Source organism: Papio anubis, chromosome 18 (genome assembly GCF_008728515.1).
Source record: "Papio anubis isolate 15944 chromosome 18, Panubis1.0, whole genome shotgun sequence".
In the NCBI taxonomy this organism is placed as follows: Eukaryota; Metazoa; Chordata; class Mammalia; order Primates; family Cercopithecidae; genus Papio; species Papio anubis.
Genome location: NC_044993.1, coordinates 45,808,286 through 45,825,717, shown reverse-complemented (window position 1 = coordinate 45,825,717; position 17,432 = coordinate 45,808,286). Strand labels below are relative to the sequence as shown.

The 17,432-nt window shown below is 48.6% G+C and overlaps 1 protein-coding gene across 3 annotated transcripts in view; it reads left to right on the top strand.

Moving 5' to 3' along the window:
* SRCAP (Snf2 related CREBBP activator protein) overlaps positions 1–17,432 on the top strand; it is a 47,632-nt gene that overhangs the window by 16,214 nt on the left and 13,986 nt on the right. For all 3 annotated transcript variants that reach the window (XM_009196276.4, XM_031658303.1, XM_009196278.4), the window contains exons 17-27: positions 1,267–1,403; positions 1,494–1,680; positions 5,397–5,566; positions 5,947–6,212; positions 6,423–6,710; positions 7,356–7,520; positions 7,797–7,982; positions 8,201–8,467; positions 8,821–10,319; positions 15,448–15,713; positions 15,850–16,052. In XM_009196276.4, coding sequence (XP_009194540.2) covers positions 1,267–1,403; positions 1,494–1,680; positions 5,397–5,566; positions 5,947–6,212; positions 6,423–6,710; positions 7,356–7,520; positions 7,797–7,982; positions 8,201–8,467; positions 8,821–10,319; positions 15,448–15,713; positions 15,850–16,052 — 3,634 coding nt within the window. The remainder of the gene's footprint in view (positions 1–1,266; positions 1,404–1,493; positions 1,681–5,396; positions 5,567–5,946; positions 6,213–6,422; positions 6,711–7,355; positions 7,521–7,796; positions 7,983–8,200; positions 8,468–8,820; positions 10,320–15,447; positions 15,714–15,849; positions 16,053–17,432) is intronic.

Genomic DNA, 17,432 nt, shown 5'->3' with positions numbered 1-17,432 from the left:
ACTGCGCCTGGCCTTTTTTTTTTTTTTTTGGTAACAGAGTCTCGCTCTGTCCCACGGGCTGGAGTGCAGTGGCGTGATCTGGCTCATTGCAGCCTCCACCTCCCGGGTTCAAGCGATTCTCCTGCCTCAGCCTCCTGAGTAGCTGGGGTTACAGGTCTGCGCCACCATACCTAGCTAATATTTGTTATTTTTAGTAGAGGCAGTTTTCGCCATCTTGGCCAGGCTGGTCTCGAACTCCTGACCTCAAATGATCCGCCCTGTCCCCCTTGGCCTCCCAAAGTGTTGGGATTACAGGCGTGAGCCACCATTCCCAGCCTGGTTTTTTTTTTTTTTTTTAATGGTGATGTTTTTGTCCTTATTGTCTTTGAGTAGAATGGTACTGCTGATTGGTCCCTGCTTGGATTTCTCTTTACCTGGATTTCGTCAACTTCATATTGTTGGTGTTTCTCTCTCTGGTCTTCTTTGGCTCTCCTTTTTTGCCCAGCTTTTAAATCACAACATCTTTCAGCATTCCAATCTTTACTTTTTTTGTCTTCTCAGTCTACATATCTCACAGGCCTTCTCGTTCCTAAAGCTTTGACTATTTCTTATGTGATAAAGACTCTCCAATCTGTGCTAAAAGTCCTTGACTTTCTAGATCACTTGACCTGTATTTAGATTTCTGATTTGGTATCATTAATTGAAAGTTCCTCTTGAACTCAACACTGTTCTAAGCCAGACATCTCTGGCCTTATAGCCTGTTATAAGGCCATCTTGGTCAATCACTATCATTTGGTAAACTAAGCTAGAAAACAGGAAGTCTTCCTTAACTGTTACTTTTCCTTCATTTACCTCCCTTCCTTCTTCCATGTCACTGTAGACATTGATGACTGTGTCCTATCGGATTTTATCTTCTGAGATTTCAGATTTGCCTTTCGTTTTATTTCCCGTCAAGGCCACAGTTTTTGTTCTCCTCATCTTCTAGATTTATTTGCATCATCTTGTAAACTTACAATCACTCCTCAAAATCTAGTTTGAGTTTTCTCTCCTGCATAGTTGGTCTGCCCACAGTGCTTCCTTATATCACTTCCTATGTCGTGGTATCATTTTGTGTCTGTCTCCTTCAGCAGACGGCAGATCCCTTGAGGGCTTGCAGTTGACTCATCTCTGTGTGGTTGGTGTCTAATATGGTGTGCCGTATGGCTCCATTCGTGTTTACTGAGGGGCTTAGGCTGGGGTTTGGTGCCTGAGTTCTCCTGTTTAGCCTCCTGCTTAATTTGCTTTTAGGTTTTGAGGCCTTTTTTACTGCGCCGAGTTAAGGTGGATGTTGAGAAGCAGATGCCCAAAAAGTATGAGCATGTTATCCGCTGCAGGCTCTCCAAGCGTCAACGCTGTCTCTATGATGACTTCATGGCACAAACCACGTAAGGGAGGAAGGAGGGTGGGCCCTGGGACTCGAGATTGAAGTGTAGGTGGCTGTTAGGGCGTCCCATTTATTTTTCCTCTTTCCCTAGAACTAAGGAGACACTAGCCACAGGCCATTTCATGAGCGTCATCAACATTTTGATGCAGCTGAGAAAAGTTTGCAATCATCCAAATCTGTTCGACCCTCGACCGGTTACCTCCCCTTTCATCACCCCAGGCATCTGCTTCAGCACCGCCTCTCTGGTGCTAAGGGCCACGGATGTCCATCCCCTCCAGGTAAGTATGATTCCATTAATGTGAAATATAAAGGTTATTGGCATTACCCCAACAATGTACCTCTTTTCATTAGACTGGGGTCTGACTTTTGCATCCTTATTACTCCCCTAAGTATCGTTCCCTTAGTTTTATTGTACTCTAGTCATGTGACTTAACGATGGTTCAACTTAATATTTTTTTGGCTTCACTGTGAATTTATCAGGATGTAACCCCATTGTAAATTGAGGAGCATCTGGACTTAGAATGATTCAGCTTACAGTTTTTTGCTTTTTGATGGGCTTGTCAAGGGTATTAAAGGGCATTAAATTCTCGATTTGCTGAGGGTTTATTGGGATGTAACTTCATCGTAAGTCTGGGAGCATTTGCATCACATTTTGTTTATCCATTCATCTATCAGTGGGCACTTGGATTCTTTCCACCTTTTGTCTCTTGTGAATAAGGCTGTGAACATGGATGTACAAATATCTCTGCTTTTTACTTTGGGTATTTACTTAAAAGGAATATTGCTGTAACATACAGTAATTCGATTTCTGCATATTGGGAAAACCTCTACGCTGTTTTCCATAGTAGCTGCATGTTTTACATTTCCACCCTAGCAGGGCACAAGGGTTCTAATTTTTCCACATCCTTGCCATTACCTGTTCTTTGTTTTATTACACCCATATTAATGAGTGTGAATTGGTATTTCATTGTGGTTTTGGTTTGCATTTCCTTAATGATGAGGGCTGTCAAGGATCTTTTCATGTGCTCATTGGCCCCTTGTCTATATTTTTGGATAAATGTCTATTGAAGACTTGTTTATTTTGGGTGTTTGTGTGGTGGTTGTTGAGCTGTAGGACTTCATTATATACTTTGGAAATTAACCCGTTACCGGATGTATGACTTGCAAATATTTGGTCACATTCCATGAGTTGTCTTCACTCTGTTGATAGTGTTTTTTGATGCGCAAACACTTGTTTTTGGCGGTTTTTTTTTTTTTTTTTTCCGAGACAAGGTCTATCTCTGTCACCAAGGCTAGAGTTCAGTGATACAATCATAGCTCACTACAGCCTTGAACTCCTGGGCTCAAGTAGTCCTCCCACCTCAGCCTTCTGACTAGCTGGGACCATGGGTATGCACTACCATGCCTGGTTTTTGTTTTTGTTTTTGTTTTTTTTTGAGACGGAGTCTCGCTCTGACCTCAGGCTGGAGTGCAGTGGTGCCATCTTGGCTCACTGCAACCTCTGCCTCCCAGGTTCAAGCAATTCTCCACAGCTTCCTGAGTAGCTGGGGCTACAGGCGTGTACCACCACACCCAGTTAATTTTTGTATTTTTAGTAGAGATGGGGTTTCACCATGTTTCCCAGGATGGTCTTCATCTCTTGACCTCGTGATCTGCCCATCTCAGCCTCCTAAAGTGCTGGGATTACAGGTATGAGCCACCGCACCCGGCCTCGCTAATTTTTTTTTTTTTTTTAGTTTCCTTTTTTTTTTTTTTTTTTTGAGACGGAGTCTCGCTCTGTTGCCCAGGCTGGAGTGCAGTGGCCGGATCTCAGCTCACTGCAAGCTCCGCCTCCCGGGTTCACGCCATTCTCCTGCCTCAGCCTCCCGAGTAGCTGGGACTACAGGCGCCCGCCACCTCGCCCGGCTAGTTTTTTGTATTTTTTTAGTAGAGACGGGGTTTCACCGTGTTAGCCAGGATGGTCTCGATCTCCCGACCTCGTGATCCGCCCATCTCGGCCTCCCAAAGTGCTGGGATTACAGGCTTGAGCCACCGCGCCCGGCCTTTTTTTGAGTTTTCTTGTAGAGATGGTGTCTCACCATGTTGCTCAGGCTGGTTTCAAACTCCTGGGCCAAGTAGCTGAAACTATATGCATGTACCACTATACTTGAGTGATTTTTTTATTTTTTATTTTAATTTTTTTGTAGAGATCGGGTGTTGATATGTTGCCTAGATGGGTCTTGAACTCCTGGCCTCAAGTGATCCTTCCACCTTGGCCTCCCAAAGTCCTGGGATTATAGGCGTGAGCTACCACACCTCGTTTTAAATTTTTTTTTTTTTTTTGGGTTTTACTCTTGTTGCCCATGCTAGAGTCCAACGGTGCGATCTCAGCTCACTGCAGCCTGCACCTCCCGGGTTCAAGCAATTCTTCTGCCTCAGCCTCCCCAGTAACTGGGATTACGGGCATGTGCCACCATGCCCAACTAATTTTTGTTTTTAGTAGAGATGAGGTTTCACCATGCTGGCCAGACTGATCTCAAACTCCTGACCTGAGGTGATCTGTCTGCCTCGGCCTCCCAAAGTGCTGGGATTACAGGCATGAGCCACTGTGCCTGGCCCCACCCCTTTTTTTTTTTTTTTGAGATGGAGTCTCACTCTGTTGCTCAGGCTGGTGTACAGTGGTGCAGTGTCAGCTCACTGTAACCTCCACCTCCTGGGTTCAAGTGATTCTCCTGGCTCATTCCCAACTAGCTGGGACTACAGGTGAGTGCCACAATGCCCAGCTAATTTTTGTATTTTTAGTAGAGATGGGGTTTCACCATGTTGCTCAGCTGGTCTGGAACTCCTGATCTCAGGTAATCTGCCCGCCTTGGCCTCCCAATGTTCTGGGATTACAAGCGTGAGCCACTGCACCCGGCCCTCAGTTACAAATTTTGATGTAGTCCAATTTATCTATTTTTTTCTTTTGTTGGCTGTGCTTTTGGCATCATATCCAATAAATTATTGTAAAATTGGCATCTTTGACACTGTGCATTGTGTTGTTATTACTACTTTTTTTTTTTTTTTTCTTTTCGAGACCGAGTCTCACTCTGTCACCCAGGCTGAAGTACAATGGTGCAGTCTCGGCTCACTGCAACCTCTGCCTCTTGGGTTCAAGTGATTCTCGATTCTTGTGCCTCAGCTTCCTGAGCAGCTGGGACTACAGGTGTGCACAACCACTCTGGTTGTATTTTTAGTAGAGATGGGGTTTCACCGTGTTGGCTAGGCTGGTCTCGAACTCCTGGCCTCAAGTGATCTGCCCACTTTGGCCTCCTAAAGTAGAAGGATTACAGGTGTGAGCCATAGTGCCCTGCCTATTATTTATTTTTTTACTTTTTTTTTCTTTTGAGACAGAGTCTTGTTCTGTGGCCCAGGCTGGGGTGCAGTGGCATGATCATAGCTCACTGCAGCCTCAGCCACCTGGACTCAAGCAATCCTCTTGCCTGAGTCTCCTGAGTAGCTGGGACTACAGGTGCGTGCTAACATGCCTGGCTAATTTTTTATTTTCTGTAGAGACAGGGTCTTACTATGTTGTCTAGGCTGATCTCAAGTTCCTGGGGTCACACAGTTCCCCAATCTTGGCCTCCCAGAGTGCTGGGATTACAGGTTTGAGCCACCACGCCCAGGCTTTTATTTTGGAGTAAGGGTGTACATGTGCAGGTCTCTTACATGGGGTATATTGCATGATGCTGAGGTTTGGGATACAATTGATCCTGTCACTCAGGTTGTGAGCATGGTCCCCAACAGGTAGTTTTTCAGCCCTTTCACTCAGTCGTTTCTGGTGTGTCTTGTTCTCATCTTTATGTTCATGCGTGCCCAATGTTTAGCTCCCACTTGTGTCTGAGTACATGTGGTATTTGGTTTTCTGTTTCTGTGTTAATTCACTTAAGGATAATGGCCTCCAGCTACATCTACATTTCAAAGGATGTGTGATTTTGTTCTTTGTGACTGTGCTTTGTGTTCTTTCTTGTGGCAGCGGATAGACATGGGTCGATTTGACCTTATTGGCCTGGAAGGTCGTGTCTCTCGATATGAGACAGACACATTTCTGCCCCGGCACCGCCTCTCTCGCCGGGTACTGCTAGAGGTGGCTACTGCTCCTGATCCCCCACCCCGGCCCAAGCCAGTCAAGATGAAGGTCAACAGGTACAAGGACTAAGGAATGAGGGGATGGTTCCTAGAATAAGTGGCTGAAAGCTGGCCGGAGGGGCCTGGGATGGGAAGAAAAGAGTTGGATACAAGACTGGAATATTTGTATGGGAGTGCAGACACGTGGAGGGAATCGGGGAGAGAATAACTAGAAGAGGGTGCTGGGATGGGCTTCTGTGTTAGTCACTTTTTCTCCCATTCTGTCTGTTTTGTGCTTTCTGATTATCTTAAATTCCTATTCCTCTTTCTCCTTTGGGTCTCTTTCCTTTCCTTTGCTTTTATAATCTGTCTCCCTGCTTCATTTTCTTCTTTTCTTTGATTTTGCTACCTCTTATTCTCCTTCTCTCCCTACCCACTCCCTAAATTTTTCCTCATAGGATGCTGCAGCCAGTACCTAAGCAAGAAGGCCGGACAGTGGTCGTAGTGAACAACCCACGGACGCCCCTGGGCCCTGTCCCGGTTCGACCCCCTCCAGGTCCTGAGCTCTCAGCCCAGCCCACCCCTGGCCCAGCCCCCTCAGTGCTGCCAGCACCACTGATGGTTTCAGCCTCACCTGCTGGGCCCCCACTTATTCCTGCATCTCGGCCTCCTGGCCCTGTCATCTTGCCTCCACTGCAGCCAAACAGTGGTTCTCTCACTCAGGGTAAGTTGAAAGGGAGCCAAGGATGATGCGTGGTGCTTCAGAAAAGTTGTTCAGACTGAGGAAGAAGTAGTGAAATTAAAGGGTTTGAGGAGCTGGGCTGGGGACAGGGGTCTAGTATTTGATGGGCTGGAAGGGAGGATGGAGGCTTCTGGGACTAGGCCAAGGCTTTAGTCAGGGTATATCTGACAGGTGTTTGCTTTGTGTCTGCAGTGTTGCCATCCCCCCTGGGAGTCCTGAGTGGGACCTCACGGCCTCCCACGCCAACCTTGTCCCTAAAGCCAACACCACCTGCCCCAGTTCGCCTGAGCCCAGCCCCACCTCCAGGCTCCTCTAGCCTGTTGAAGCCCCTGACAGTGCCACCAGGTTACACCTTCCCTCCTGCTGCTGCCACCACCACTTCTACCACCACGGCAACTGCTACCACGACAGCAGTGCCAGTTCCGACTCCTGCACCACAGCGCCTCATTCTATCTCCCGATATGCAAGCTCGCCTGCCCTGTAAGTTCCCAGGGCTCTGTGGTGAGGGACTTGAGATGGGAGGAAAGCTCAGGACTATGACAACATCAAATTTTAGGCAGCCGGGTCAGGCATAATGGCTCATGTCTATAATCCCAGCGCTTTGGGAGGCCAGGGTTGGAGGATTGCTTGAGCCAGGAGTTTGGAAGCTGCAGTAAGGCATGGTTGTGCCACTGCAATCATGAGCAAGACCCTGTGTCAAAAAAAATTGAGGCAGCTAGCATGTTAGGTATTACACCAGACGTTGTTAGATCATAATTAAGAGCCCTTAAGGAATTGACATAGGGAGATGACACATAGGTGAATAAATAGTGGTAAGCCTAGCGGTAGAAAAGTATTTGGGGTAAAAGGACAGTGTAGAGCAGAGGGTGGTGGTTAACTCAGTCTTGTGGCAGGCCGTGTTAGAGAATATAAAGGAGATTGCTAAGCAAATGGGATTGGAAGGAGTAGCACATCAAAAGCTCAAAGGCTGTAGGTGGAGACTGAGTTTGTTGGGACACAGTAAATTGTGGGAAAGGCGTGGTTGGTTGGACTGGACACTCAGGGGAGAGGTGTGCTTCATGGAGTCTGTGAAGTGGTGTTGAGCAGGATGAACCTTGTGTACAATAAGGCCGCCTCTGTTTTTAGCAGGTGAAGTGGTCAGCATCGGGCAGTTAGCCTCACTGGCACAACGTCCAGTGGCTAATGCAGGGGGAAGCAAACCTCTCACCTTCCAAATCCAGGGCAACAAGCTGACACTGACTGGTGCCCAGGTGCGCCAGCTTGCTGTGGGGCAGCCCCGCCCGCTGCAAAGTAGGTAAAACCCACCCCCTGTCCTGCCTTTTTCCTCCTCTTCCCTGTCTCTTTGTTTTTGTGACTTTTTTAAATGTCAGCCTTAATGTTTCTTTCCCAAGCTTTTGGTGGGTGGGGCCAACGGGCATGGTTGGAGGGATCTTGGATAAAGATAGGGAAGAGGTCATTCTAGAGAATTTATTCCCTCTGTTCTTTCCCTCTCTTCTTGCCTTGCCTCTGCCCTCCTCAGGCTGATAGCTGCTTCTCTCTCTCTCTTTCTCTCTTCCCTTAACCCAGGGAATGTGGTGCACCTCGTGTCAGCAGGGGGGCAGCACCACCTCATCAGCCAGCCTGCCCATGTGGCCCTCATCCAGGCCGTGGCCCCGACCCCTGGCCCTACCCCTGTCTCTGTGCTGCCTTCTTCGACCCCCAGCACCACCCTTGCCCCCACTGGCCTCAGCCTTCCGCTTGCTGCTAACCAGGGTGAGGCTCCTGGCCTTCCTAATTCCTTAGCCCTTGCTGGCCTTGGTCCTTCCAGGCATGCGCTGGGCTACTGTCTGTCCAGCCTTTCCTTAGTGTTGTTTTCCCTTACGAATATCTACGATACCTGTCTGCCACCTTCTCCTGCCCCTGGACTTCTTCCATCCTTTGGGTCTCTTGTTTCTTTTCTACCTTCCTCTCAGTGTAGCTTCCTCTTGCAGTGCCACCAACCATGGTGAATAATACAGGCGTGGTGAAGATTGTAGTGAGACAAGCCCCTCGGGATGGACTGACTCCTGTTCCTCCGTTGGCCCCAGCACCCCGGCCTCCGAGCTCTGGGCTTCCAGCTGTGTTGAATCCACGCCCCACGTTAACCCCTGGCCGGCTACCCACACCTACTCTGGGTACTGCCCGAGCCCCCATGCCCACACCCACTCTGGTGAGGCCTCTTCTCAAGCTGGTCCACAGTCCTTCACCTGAAGTCAGTGGTGAGTCCAGGTGGCTGAGGCCAGAAATCCTTGCCAGGAATGGAGATGAGATGGGGTTGCCCGAAGGTTTCTTAGTTTTAGTGCAAGTTTCTTCATATCAGCATACTGCCTTGATATGTAGGGGGCCCCAGAACTGGGCTGCCTGAGCCCTGACCTAATTTCAAGATACATTTGCTGGAATCTTGGAGGGAAAGAAAATCTAAAGTTGTCAGATTAGTTGAATGTTTGACTTCATGTTGTGGGAGTGAATGCCTTCGGGGAAATGGGAAGCTTGGGGGTAAGGGAAAGGTGGGACAGAGTCAGGAAAGGGTCAGGAAGTTATTCTGGGGCTAACTCATTCTCTCTCTCCACAGCTTCAACCCCTGGAACTGCCCCCTTGACCATCTCTTCTCCTCTCCATGTGCCATCCTCACTCCCTGGGCCAGCCTCTTCTCCAATGCCAATTCCCAACTCCTCTCCTCTTGCTAGTCCTGTGTCCTCTACAGTCTCAGTTCCAGCGTCATCTTCACTCCCCATCTCTGTCCCCACCACACTTCCTGCCCCAGCCTCGGCTCCACTCACCATCCCCATCTCAGCCCCCTTGCCTGTTTCCGCTTCGGGCCCAGCTCTGTTGACCAGTGTGACTCCACCACTGGCACCTGTTGTCCCAGCGGCTCCTGGACCTCCATCCTTGGCACCATCTGGTGCTTCCCCGTCAGCATCAGCCTTGACTCTAGGTTTGGCCACAGCTCCGTCCCTGTCTTCATCTCAGACACCTGGTCACCCTCTGTTGTTGGCTCCCACCTCTTCACATGTTCCAGGGTTGAACTCAACCGTGGCCCCAGCATGCTCACCTGTCCTGGTGCCAGCTTCAGCTCTGGCCAGTCCTTTTCCGGCAGCACCAAATCCAGCTCCAGCTCAGGCTTCCCTTCTGGCTCCAGCATCTTCTGCATCTCAGGCTCTAGCCACCCCTCTGGCTCCTATGGCATCTCCACAGACAGCAATTCTGGCTCCTTCTCCAGCTCCTCCTCTGGCTCCTCTTCCAGTCCTGGCACCATCGCCAGGTCCTGCTCCTGTCCTGGCTTCATCACAGACTCCGGTTCCAGTTATGGCTCCATCGTCTACTCCAGGAACCTCTTTAGCCTCAGCTTCACTGGTACCAGCTCCAACCCCTGTGTTGGCTTCATCATCAACTCAAACTTTGCTACCAGCCCCGGTTCCATCACCTCTCCCGAGCCCGGCTTCTACACAGACACTGGCCCTAGCCCCAGCTTTAGCACCCACTCTTGGAGGCTCATCTCCATCTCAGACACTCTCTTTGGGCACGGGGAACCCCCAGGGACCCTTTCCAACTCAGACATTGTCATTAACTCCAGCATCATCCCTGGTACCAACTCCAGCCCAGACACTGTCTTTGGCACCAGGACCACCACTGGGTCCAACTCAGACGCTGTCTCTGGCTCCAGCACCTCCTCTGGCTCCAGCTTCTCCGATGGGCCCAGCCGCAGCTCACACGCTGACTTTGACTCCAGCATCGTCATCTGCTTCACTCCTGGCCCCAGCTTCAGTGCAGACACTGACCTTGAGCCCTGCCCCAGTTCCTACGCTGGGCCCGGCTGCAGCTCAGACCTTGGCGCTGGCCCCAGCCTCCACACAGTCCCCAGCTTCCCAGGCATCTTCCCTTGCGGTTTCAGCATCTGGTGCCGCTCCCTTGCCTGTCACCATGGTATCCCGGCTGCCTGTTTCCAAGGATGAGCCTGACACACTGACATTGCGCTCTGATCCCCCCAGCCCTCCCTCCACTGCTACCTCGTTTGGTGGCCCCCGGCCTCGACGCCAGCCCCCCCCACCACCTCGTTCCCCTTTTTATCTGGTAAGTTTTACTTCCTCGAGAGGGAACAGGAAGTTGAGTTTCTTTGGAGTATTGGTAGGGTGGATGGAACGATGTCACATTTAACCTGGTGAATTACAAAGCTTAATGTTATGGACCAAGTACTTGAGTGACATTTGGACAAGTCCCTTCTCTTCCCTGGGTGTGTACCTCATGATCCGCCTGCCTCGACCTCCTGAAGTGCTAGGATTACAGGCGTGAGCTACCGCGCCCGGCCTCTTTTCCCGTTTTTTAACCTGCATGGTAATAAATGGGCAGTAAAAGGAACTCTTCTCTGTCCCGTTTATGATTTCTGGTAGCCATTTCTTTCCTGTACTATGTATATAGGCTCATGTCTGTGTAGTAGTTGAGTTAAACTCACAGTTTTCAGCTTAAGTAACCCAGAACTAAGGAGAAGGAAGGTCCAGTGGGTCCCTCCAGGCCCTCTGGGTTTTCCCCACTATAATCAGAGCTGCTGCTTAGTCTTTGCTTCCCGCTTACTCCCCCACCCTCCACCATTGCCATTGACTCCACCTTTGGTCTTTACCTGACCAGCCGCTAGGTTGGTCATGGCTGGTTGGAAGTAGAGAGTAGAGGGAGAAAAGCCAAGAGTGACGACGTGTAGTCTGTGCTGAATTTTTTTTCCCCCATCTTGGATGATACGTTGAATTTTGATTGCTCTGCAAGTAGATAATAGCCTCTTGCCACTTTTTTTTTTTTTTTAACAGTTTGTGCTGTAAGTCATATACTATCCAATTTACCCATTTAAAGTGTACAATAGCTTTTTTTTTTTTTTTTTTTTTAAATAGAGATGGGGGTCTCACTGTGTTGATCAGGCTGGTCTCGAATTCCTGGCCTCAAGTGATCCTCCTATCTTGGTCTCCCAAAATGCTGGGATTATAGGTGTGAACCACCACGCCTGGCCCTAAACTGTATAATAGTTTTTAAATATATATATATATATATATATATTTTTATTTTGAGACGGAGTCTCGCTCTGTCGCCCGGGCTGGAGTGCAGTGGCCGGATCTCAGCTCACTGCAAGCTCCGCCTCCCGGGTTTACGCCATTCTCCTGCCTCAGCCTCCCAAGTAACTGGGACTACAGGCGCCCGCCATCTCGCCCGGCTAGTTTTTTGTATTTTTTAGTAGAGACGGGGTTTCACCGTGTTCGCCAGGATGGTCTCAATCTTCTGACCTCGTGATCCACCTGTCTCGGCCTCCCAAACTGCTGGGATTACAGGCTTGAGCCACCGCGCCCGGCCGTTTTTAAATATATTTATAGAGTTGTACAATCATCAACAGAATCAGAACCATTCCATGGCCCCAAAAAGAAACACTGCACCTGTTAGCTAGCATTCCTCAATCCCTCCATCCCTCCTAGTCTTGAATGACCACCATCCTACTTTTTTGTCTCTAGTTTTGCCTATGGAGTCATAATGTATAATGTGTGGTCTGTTGTGACTGGCATCTTGCACTTAGATTAATGTTCCTTGAAGTTTATTGTGTTGTAGCATATATCAGTACTTCATTTGTTTTTATGTTGAATAATAATGTATGGATACCACATTTTATCCTTCCTTGAGTTGATGGAAACATGTATTACTTCTGCTTTATGGCTATTATGAACAATGCTGTTGTGAACATTTCATGTACAAGTTTTTGTATGGACAGGTGTTTTCAGTTACTGTTAGATACATACTGAGGAGAAGAATTGCTGGGTTATATTGTAACTAGGTGTTAACTGTTTAAGGAACTGCCAGACTTTTCCAAAGTGGCTGCAACATTTGACATTAGCACCAGCAGTCTGTGAGGATTCCAGTTTCTCCACATTTGAGTCCATATTTTTTTTTTTTCCTTTTTTTTTTGAGACGGAGTGTTGCTCTGTCGCCCAGGCTGGAGTGCAGTGGCCGGATCTCGGCTCACTGCAAGCTCCGCCTCCCGGGTTTGCGCCATTCTCCTGCCTCAGCCTCCCGAGTAGCTGGGACTACAGGCGCCCGCCACCTCGCCCGGCTAGTTTTCTGTATTTTTTTTAGTAGAGACGGGGTTTCACCGTGTTAGCCAGGATGGTCTTGATCTCCTGACCTTGTGATCCGCCCGTCTCGGCCTCCCAAAGTGCTGGGATTACAGGCTTGAGCCACCGCGCCCGGCCTTTTTTCCTTTTTGAGAAGGAGTGTCGCTCTGTTACACAGGCTGGAGTACATTGGCATGATCTTGGCTCACTGCAACCTCTGCCTGAGGTTGGGGTCATTGAGGTGTTCAATGACCCCACCTCAGCCTTCCTTGTAGCTGGGATCACAGGCATGTGCCACCATGCCCACCTAATTTTTTTGTATTCTTAATATTTTCTTTTTTTTTTTTTTTTGAGACGGAGTCTCGCTCTGTCGCCCAGGCTGGAGTGCAGTGGCCAGATTTCAGCTCACTGCAAGCTCCGCGTCCCGGGTTTACGCCATTCTCCTGCCTCAGCCTCCCGAGTAGCTGGGACTATAGGCGCCCGCCACCTCGCCCGGCTAGTTTTTTTTTTTTTTTTTTTTTTTTTAAGACGGAGTCTCGCTCTGTCGCCCAGGCTGGAGTGCAGTGGCCGGATCTCGGCTCACTGCCAGCTCCGCCTCCCGGGTTCACGCCATTCTCCTGCCTCAGCCTCCCGAGTAGCTGGGACTACAGGCGCCCGCCACCTCGCCCGGCTAGTTTTTTGTATTTTTTAGTAGAGATGGGGTTTCACCGTGTTAGCCAGGATGGTCTCGATCTCCTGACCTCGTGATCCACCCGTCTCGGCTTCCCAAAGTGCTGGGATTACAGGCTTGAGCCACCACGCCCGGCCGTTTTTTTTGTATTTTTTAGTAGAGACGGGGTTTCACCAGGTTAGCCAGGATGGTCTCGATCTCCTGACCCCGTGATCCGCCCGTCTCGGCCTCCCAAAGTGCTGGGATTACAGTCTTGAGCCACCGCGCCCGGCCGATATTTTATTTTTGAGACAAGAGTCTTGCTCTGTTGGCCCAGGCTGGAGTAAAGTGGCACCACCTCAGCTCTCTGCAACCTCCGTCTCCCAGGCTCAAACGATTCTCCTGCATCAGCCTCCCAAGTAGCTGGGACTACAGGCATGGCATCACCATGCCTGGCTAGTTTTTGTATTTTTAGTAGAGAGAGGGTTTCACCATGTTGGCCAGATTGGTCTCGAACTCCTGACCTCAGGTGATCCGCCCGCCTTGGCCTCCCAAAGTGCTGGGATTATAGACGTAAACCACTGTGCCTGGCCAGATTTTTTTGTATTTTTAATAGAGATGGGGTTTACCATGTTTGCCATGCTGGTCTTGAACTCCTGACTTCAAGTGATCTGCCTGCCTCAGCCTCCCAAAGGCTGAGGCACATCAACACTTATTTTGATTATAGCCATCCTTCTGGGTGTGAAGTAGTAGTTCGTTGTGATTTTGATTTGAATTTCCCTGTTGGCTGATGTTGAGCTTTATTTCATGTGGTTGAAATATTATGTTGGCCATTTGTGTATCTTTGAAGAACTATCTGTTCAGATCCTCTGCCCTTTTAAAATGGGTTGTCTTCTTATTATTGAGTTGTAAGAGTTCTTTATATATTCTGGTTACAGATCCTTTTTCAGATGTATGGTTTACAAATAGTCTTTTTTTTTGAGGCAGTGTCTCACTTTGTCACCCAGGCTAGAGTGCAGTGGCACAATCTCTGCTCATTGCAGCCTCCTGGGCTTAAGTGAACCTTCCATCTCAGCCCTCCAAGTAGCTGGGACTGCAGATTCGTGCCACCATGCCAGGCTACTTGTTTCTTTTTTTGAGACGGAGACTCACTCTGTCACCAGGCTGGAGTCCAGTGTGCGATCTTGGCTCACTGCACCCTCCACCTCCCAGGTTCAAGCGATTCTCCTGCCTCAGCCTCCTGAGTAGCTGGGACTACAGGCTCGCACCACTACACCCAGCTAATTTTTTTTGTATTTTTAGTAGAGACGGGGTTTCATCATGTTGGACAGGATAGTCTCGTTCTCTTGACCTCATGATCCGCCCACCTCGGCCTCCCAAAGTGCTGGGATTACAGGTGTGAGCCATCGCGCCTGGCCCTTGTTTGTATTTTTTTGTAGAGATGGGGTTTTGCCATGTTGCCCAAACTGTTCTTGAACAGGAGGCTCAAGCCATCCGCCTAGGCCTCCCAAAGTGCTGGGGTTATAGGCTTGAGCCACTGCTCCTGGCCAGATTTTCTCTTTTTGTTACTGTTGAGAGCTAGCCTCAAAAGGAACTAGTTCTTTGAGTCTATTGGTTTTTCCCTCTGCTAGGACACTTTTTTTCCATCACTTAGAGCACTTCAAACCAAGAGGTGATACTTGGTATCAGGAAGGAGATTTGGAACACTCCTCTTTTCACAACTATCTCCTGGGGTCTAGTCTCTTTCATTTATTCATTTTGTTAACAGATAGATGTATTGGAAGCTTAATTGTGCTAGTTACTGGGTGATTATGGTGAGCAAGGCATAATTCATGTTATATGGGGCCTACCGTGTAGTGGACAGATGTTAGTCAAATAATCATACAAATGTGTAACTACAAGCATAATAAGTGATACAAAGAAGTTTTACAAACTGTGAAACTGGAAGCACAAAGATGGGAAAGGATTGGGTCAAAGTCATCCTGGTCTCCTTACTGCCAGGTTGCCCATTTTCTGTCTCAGAGTGACGAGACCTGGATGTCTGGTTAGCTGTTCCCATTCCACCCCATTCCAGTCTGGCCTTTGGCAAAAACCTCGTCTGGATTTGATTGGCCTTTCTGTATCCTGGTCAGTGATTTGAAGAAGGCTGTAGTCCTGGAGTTGAGTGTTACATAGGAAAATACCCATAAATTGTCCATTCTGTAAACTTGTTGGAATTATAGATCTTAATTTTGAATATTCAGTCATTCTGCTTTGGTAGCATGCAAGGAAAGATCAGTTTTCTCTTACAGAGAAGTTACTTAATATTGTGAAAAGAATAGTTGTCATTGATAACTTGGAAAACTACAAAAAGCATAGTGTATTTTTGGATCTCATGTTTTCTGTATATTTCTATCTGGGAAGAACAGTCAGGTTTTGATGTGGACTCTGAGGGCCCTGATTACTTTCTCTGTTTCTCTCTCACCTCCAGGACTCCCTGGAGGAAAAGCGGAAGCGGCAGCGATCTGAACGCCTGGAACGGATTTTCCAACTTAGTGAGGCTCATGGGGCCCTGGCACCTGTGTATGGGACTGAAGTCCTGGATTTCTGTACCCTACCCCAACCTGTTGCCAGCCCCATCGGCCCTCGTTCTCCTGGCCCCAGCCACCCCACCTTTTGGACTTATACCGAGGCTGCCCACCGGGCTGTACTGTTTCCCCAGCAGCGACTAGACCAGCTGTCAGAAATCATTGAGAGGTTGGCAGGGCTAAGTGCTAATGGGGAGTGGGTCTTGGGGCCTCAGAGTGGATGTAGTGCTTAGGGCTGATGAAGGTGTTAACTTCTGGGGCATTTCAGAGTGCCATCTTTTACACTGCCTGCCTTCCTTCCACAGGTTCATCTTTGTCATGCCTCCTGTGGAGGCACCTCCCCCTTCCCTGCATGCCTGCCACCCACCTCCTTGGCTGGCCCCACGTCAGGCAGCCTTCCAGGAGCAATTGGCCTCTGAGCTCTGGCCCCGGGCTCGTCCTTTGCACCGTATTGTGTGTAACATGCGCACCCAGTTCCCCGACTTGAGACTCATCCAGTATGATTGCGGTGAGTTTGTTGGCTAATGTGGGACCCTTGGCTTCTCTTCCTTTCTTACTAGTAAGACTGTTACATCAGAGGGATGCTGCGCTTAAGGTCTCTCGCTATTTCTGTAAAGGTTTAGATGGTTTTTTAGGTTATGCTTATGGGCAAGATAGAGAAATGTAAGCCTCATGTTAGATTCTTGACATTCATAAATTTGACTTTCTCTTTTTTCTTTCTTTTATTTTGAGATAAAGTCTCACTCAGTTGCCCAGGCTGGAGTGCAGTGGTGCAGTCTCAGCTCACTGCAGCCTCCTAGGTTCAAGCGATTGTCCCACCTCAGCCTCCAGAATAGCTGTGATTACAGACATGTGCCACCATGCCTGGCTAATTTTTGTATTTTTAGTAGATTTTAGTAAATTTTGTATTTCGCCGTGATGGCCAGGCTGATCTCGAACTCCTGATCTCAAGTGATCCTCCCGCCTCAGCCTCCAAAGTGCTGGAATCACAGGCATGAGCCACCATGCCGGCCATGAATTTGACTTTCATGACAGTTGAAAATGTGCTGCTAACTCATTCATTCAGTGATCATTTTGTGAACATCTGTTACATTTTACTGATCATTTGGGATACAATAGGAAGTAAGACAGTGCAGCATAGAGTTTTCATTTAGGTGTATGGAAAAAGATGTCTGGTGGTACAAGACTGCACAGGAAGTGAACAGTAAATTTTGGTCTTGGAAAAGACAATGACCTTTTTGTGTTGGCTAAAATTATTTGGCGGTAACAGAAAACCAACTAACAGTCGCTTAAACCACAAGAGCATTTATTGTTTACTTAATGAGCCAGTCTGAGAATAGTGGTGTGTAGCTGTTTCAGTAGCTTAACGATATTTTCAGGGACTAGGACCTGTGCTTCGTTCTTTCTTTTTTTTTTTTTTTTTGAGATGGAGTCTCGCTCTGTCACCCAGGCTGGAGTGCTGTGGCTCGATCTCGGCTCACCGCAACCTCCACCTCCCAGATTCCAGTGATTCTCCCGCTTCAGCCTCCTGAGTAGCTGGGATTACAGGCGTGCACCACCACGCCCAGCTAATTTTTGTATTTTTAGTAGAGACGAGGTTTCACCATGTTGGTCAGGCTGGTCTTGATCTCCTGACACCGTGATCCGCCGGCCTTGGCTTCCCAAAGTGCTGGGATTACGGGCGTGAGCCACTGCGCCCGGCCTTTTTTTTTTTTTTTTTTTTTTTTTTGAGACAGAGTTTTGCTCTGTTTCAAGCTATTCTCCTGCCTCAGCCTCCCAAGTAGATGGGATTACAGGTGCCCACCACCACGCCTGGGTGAGTTTTTTGTATTTTTAGTAGAGACAGGGTTTCACCATGTTGGCCAGGCTGGTCTCGAACTCCTGACCT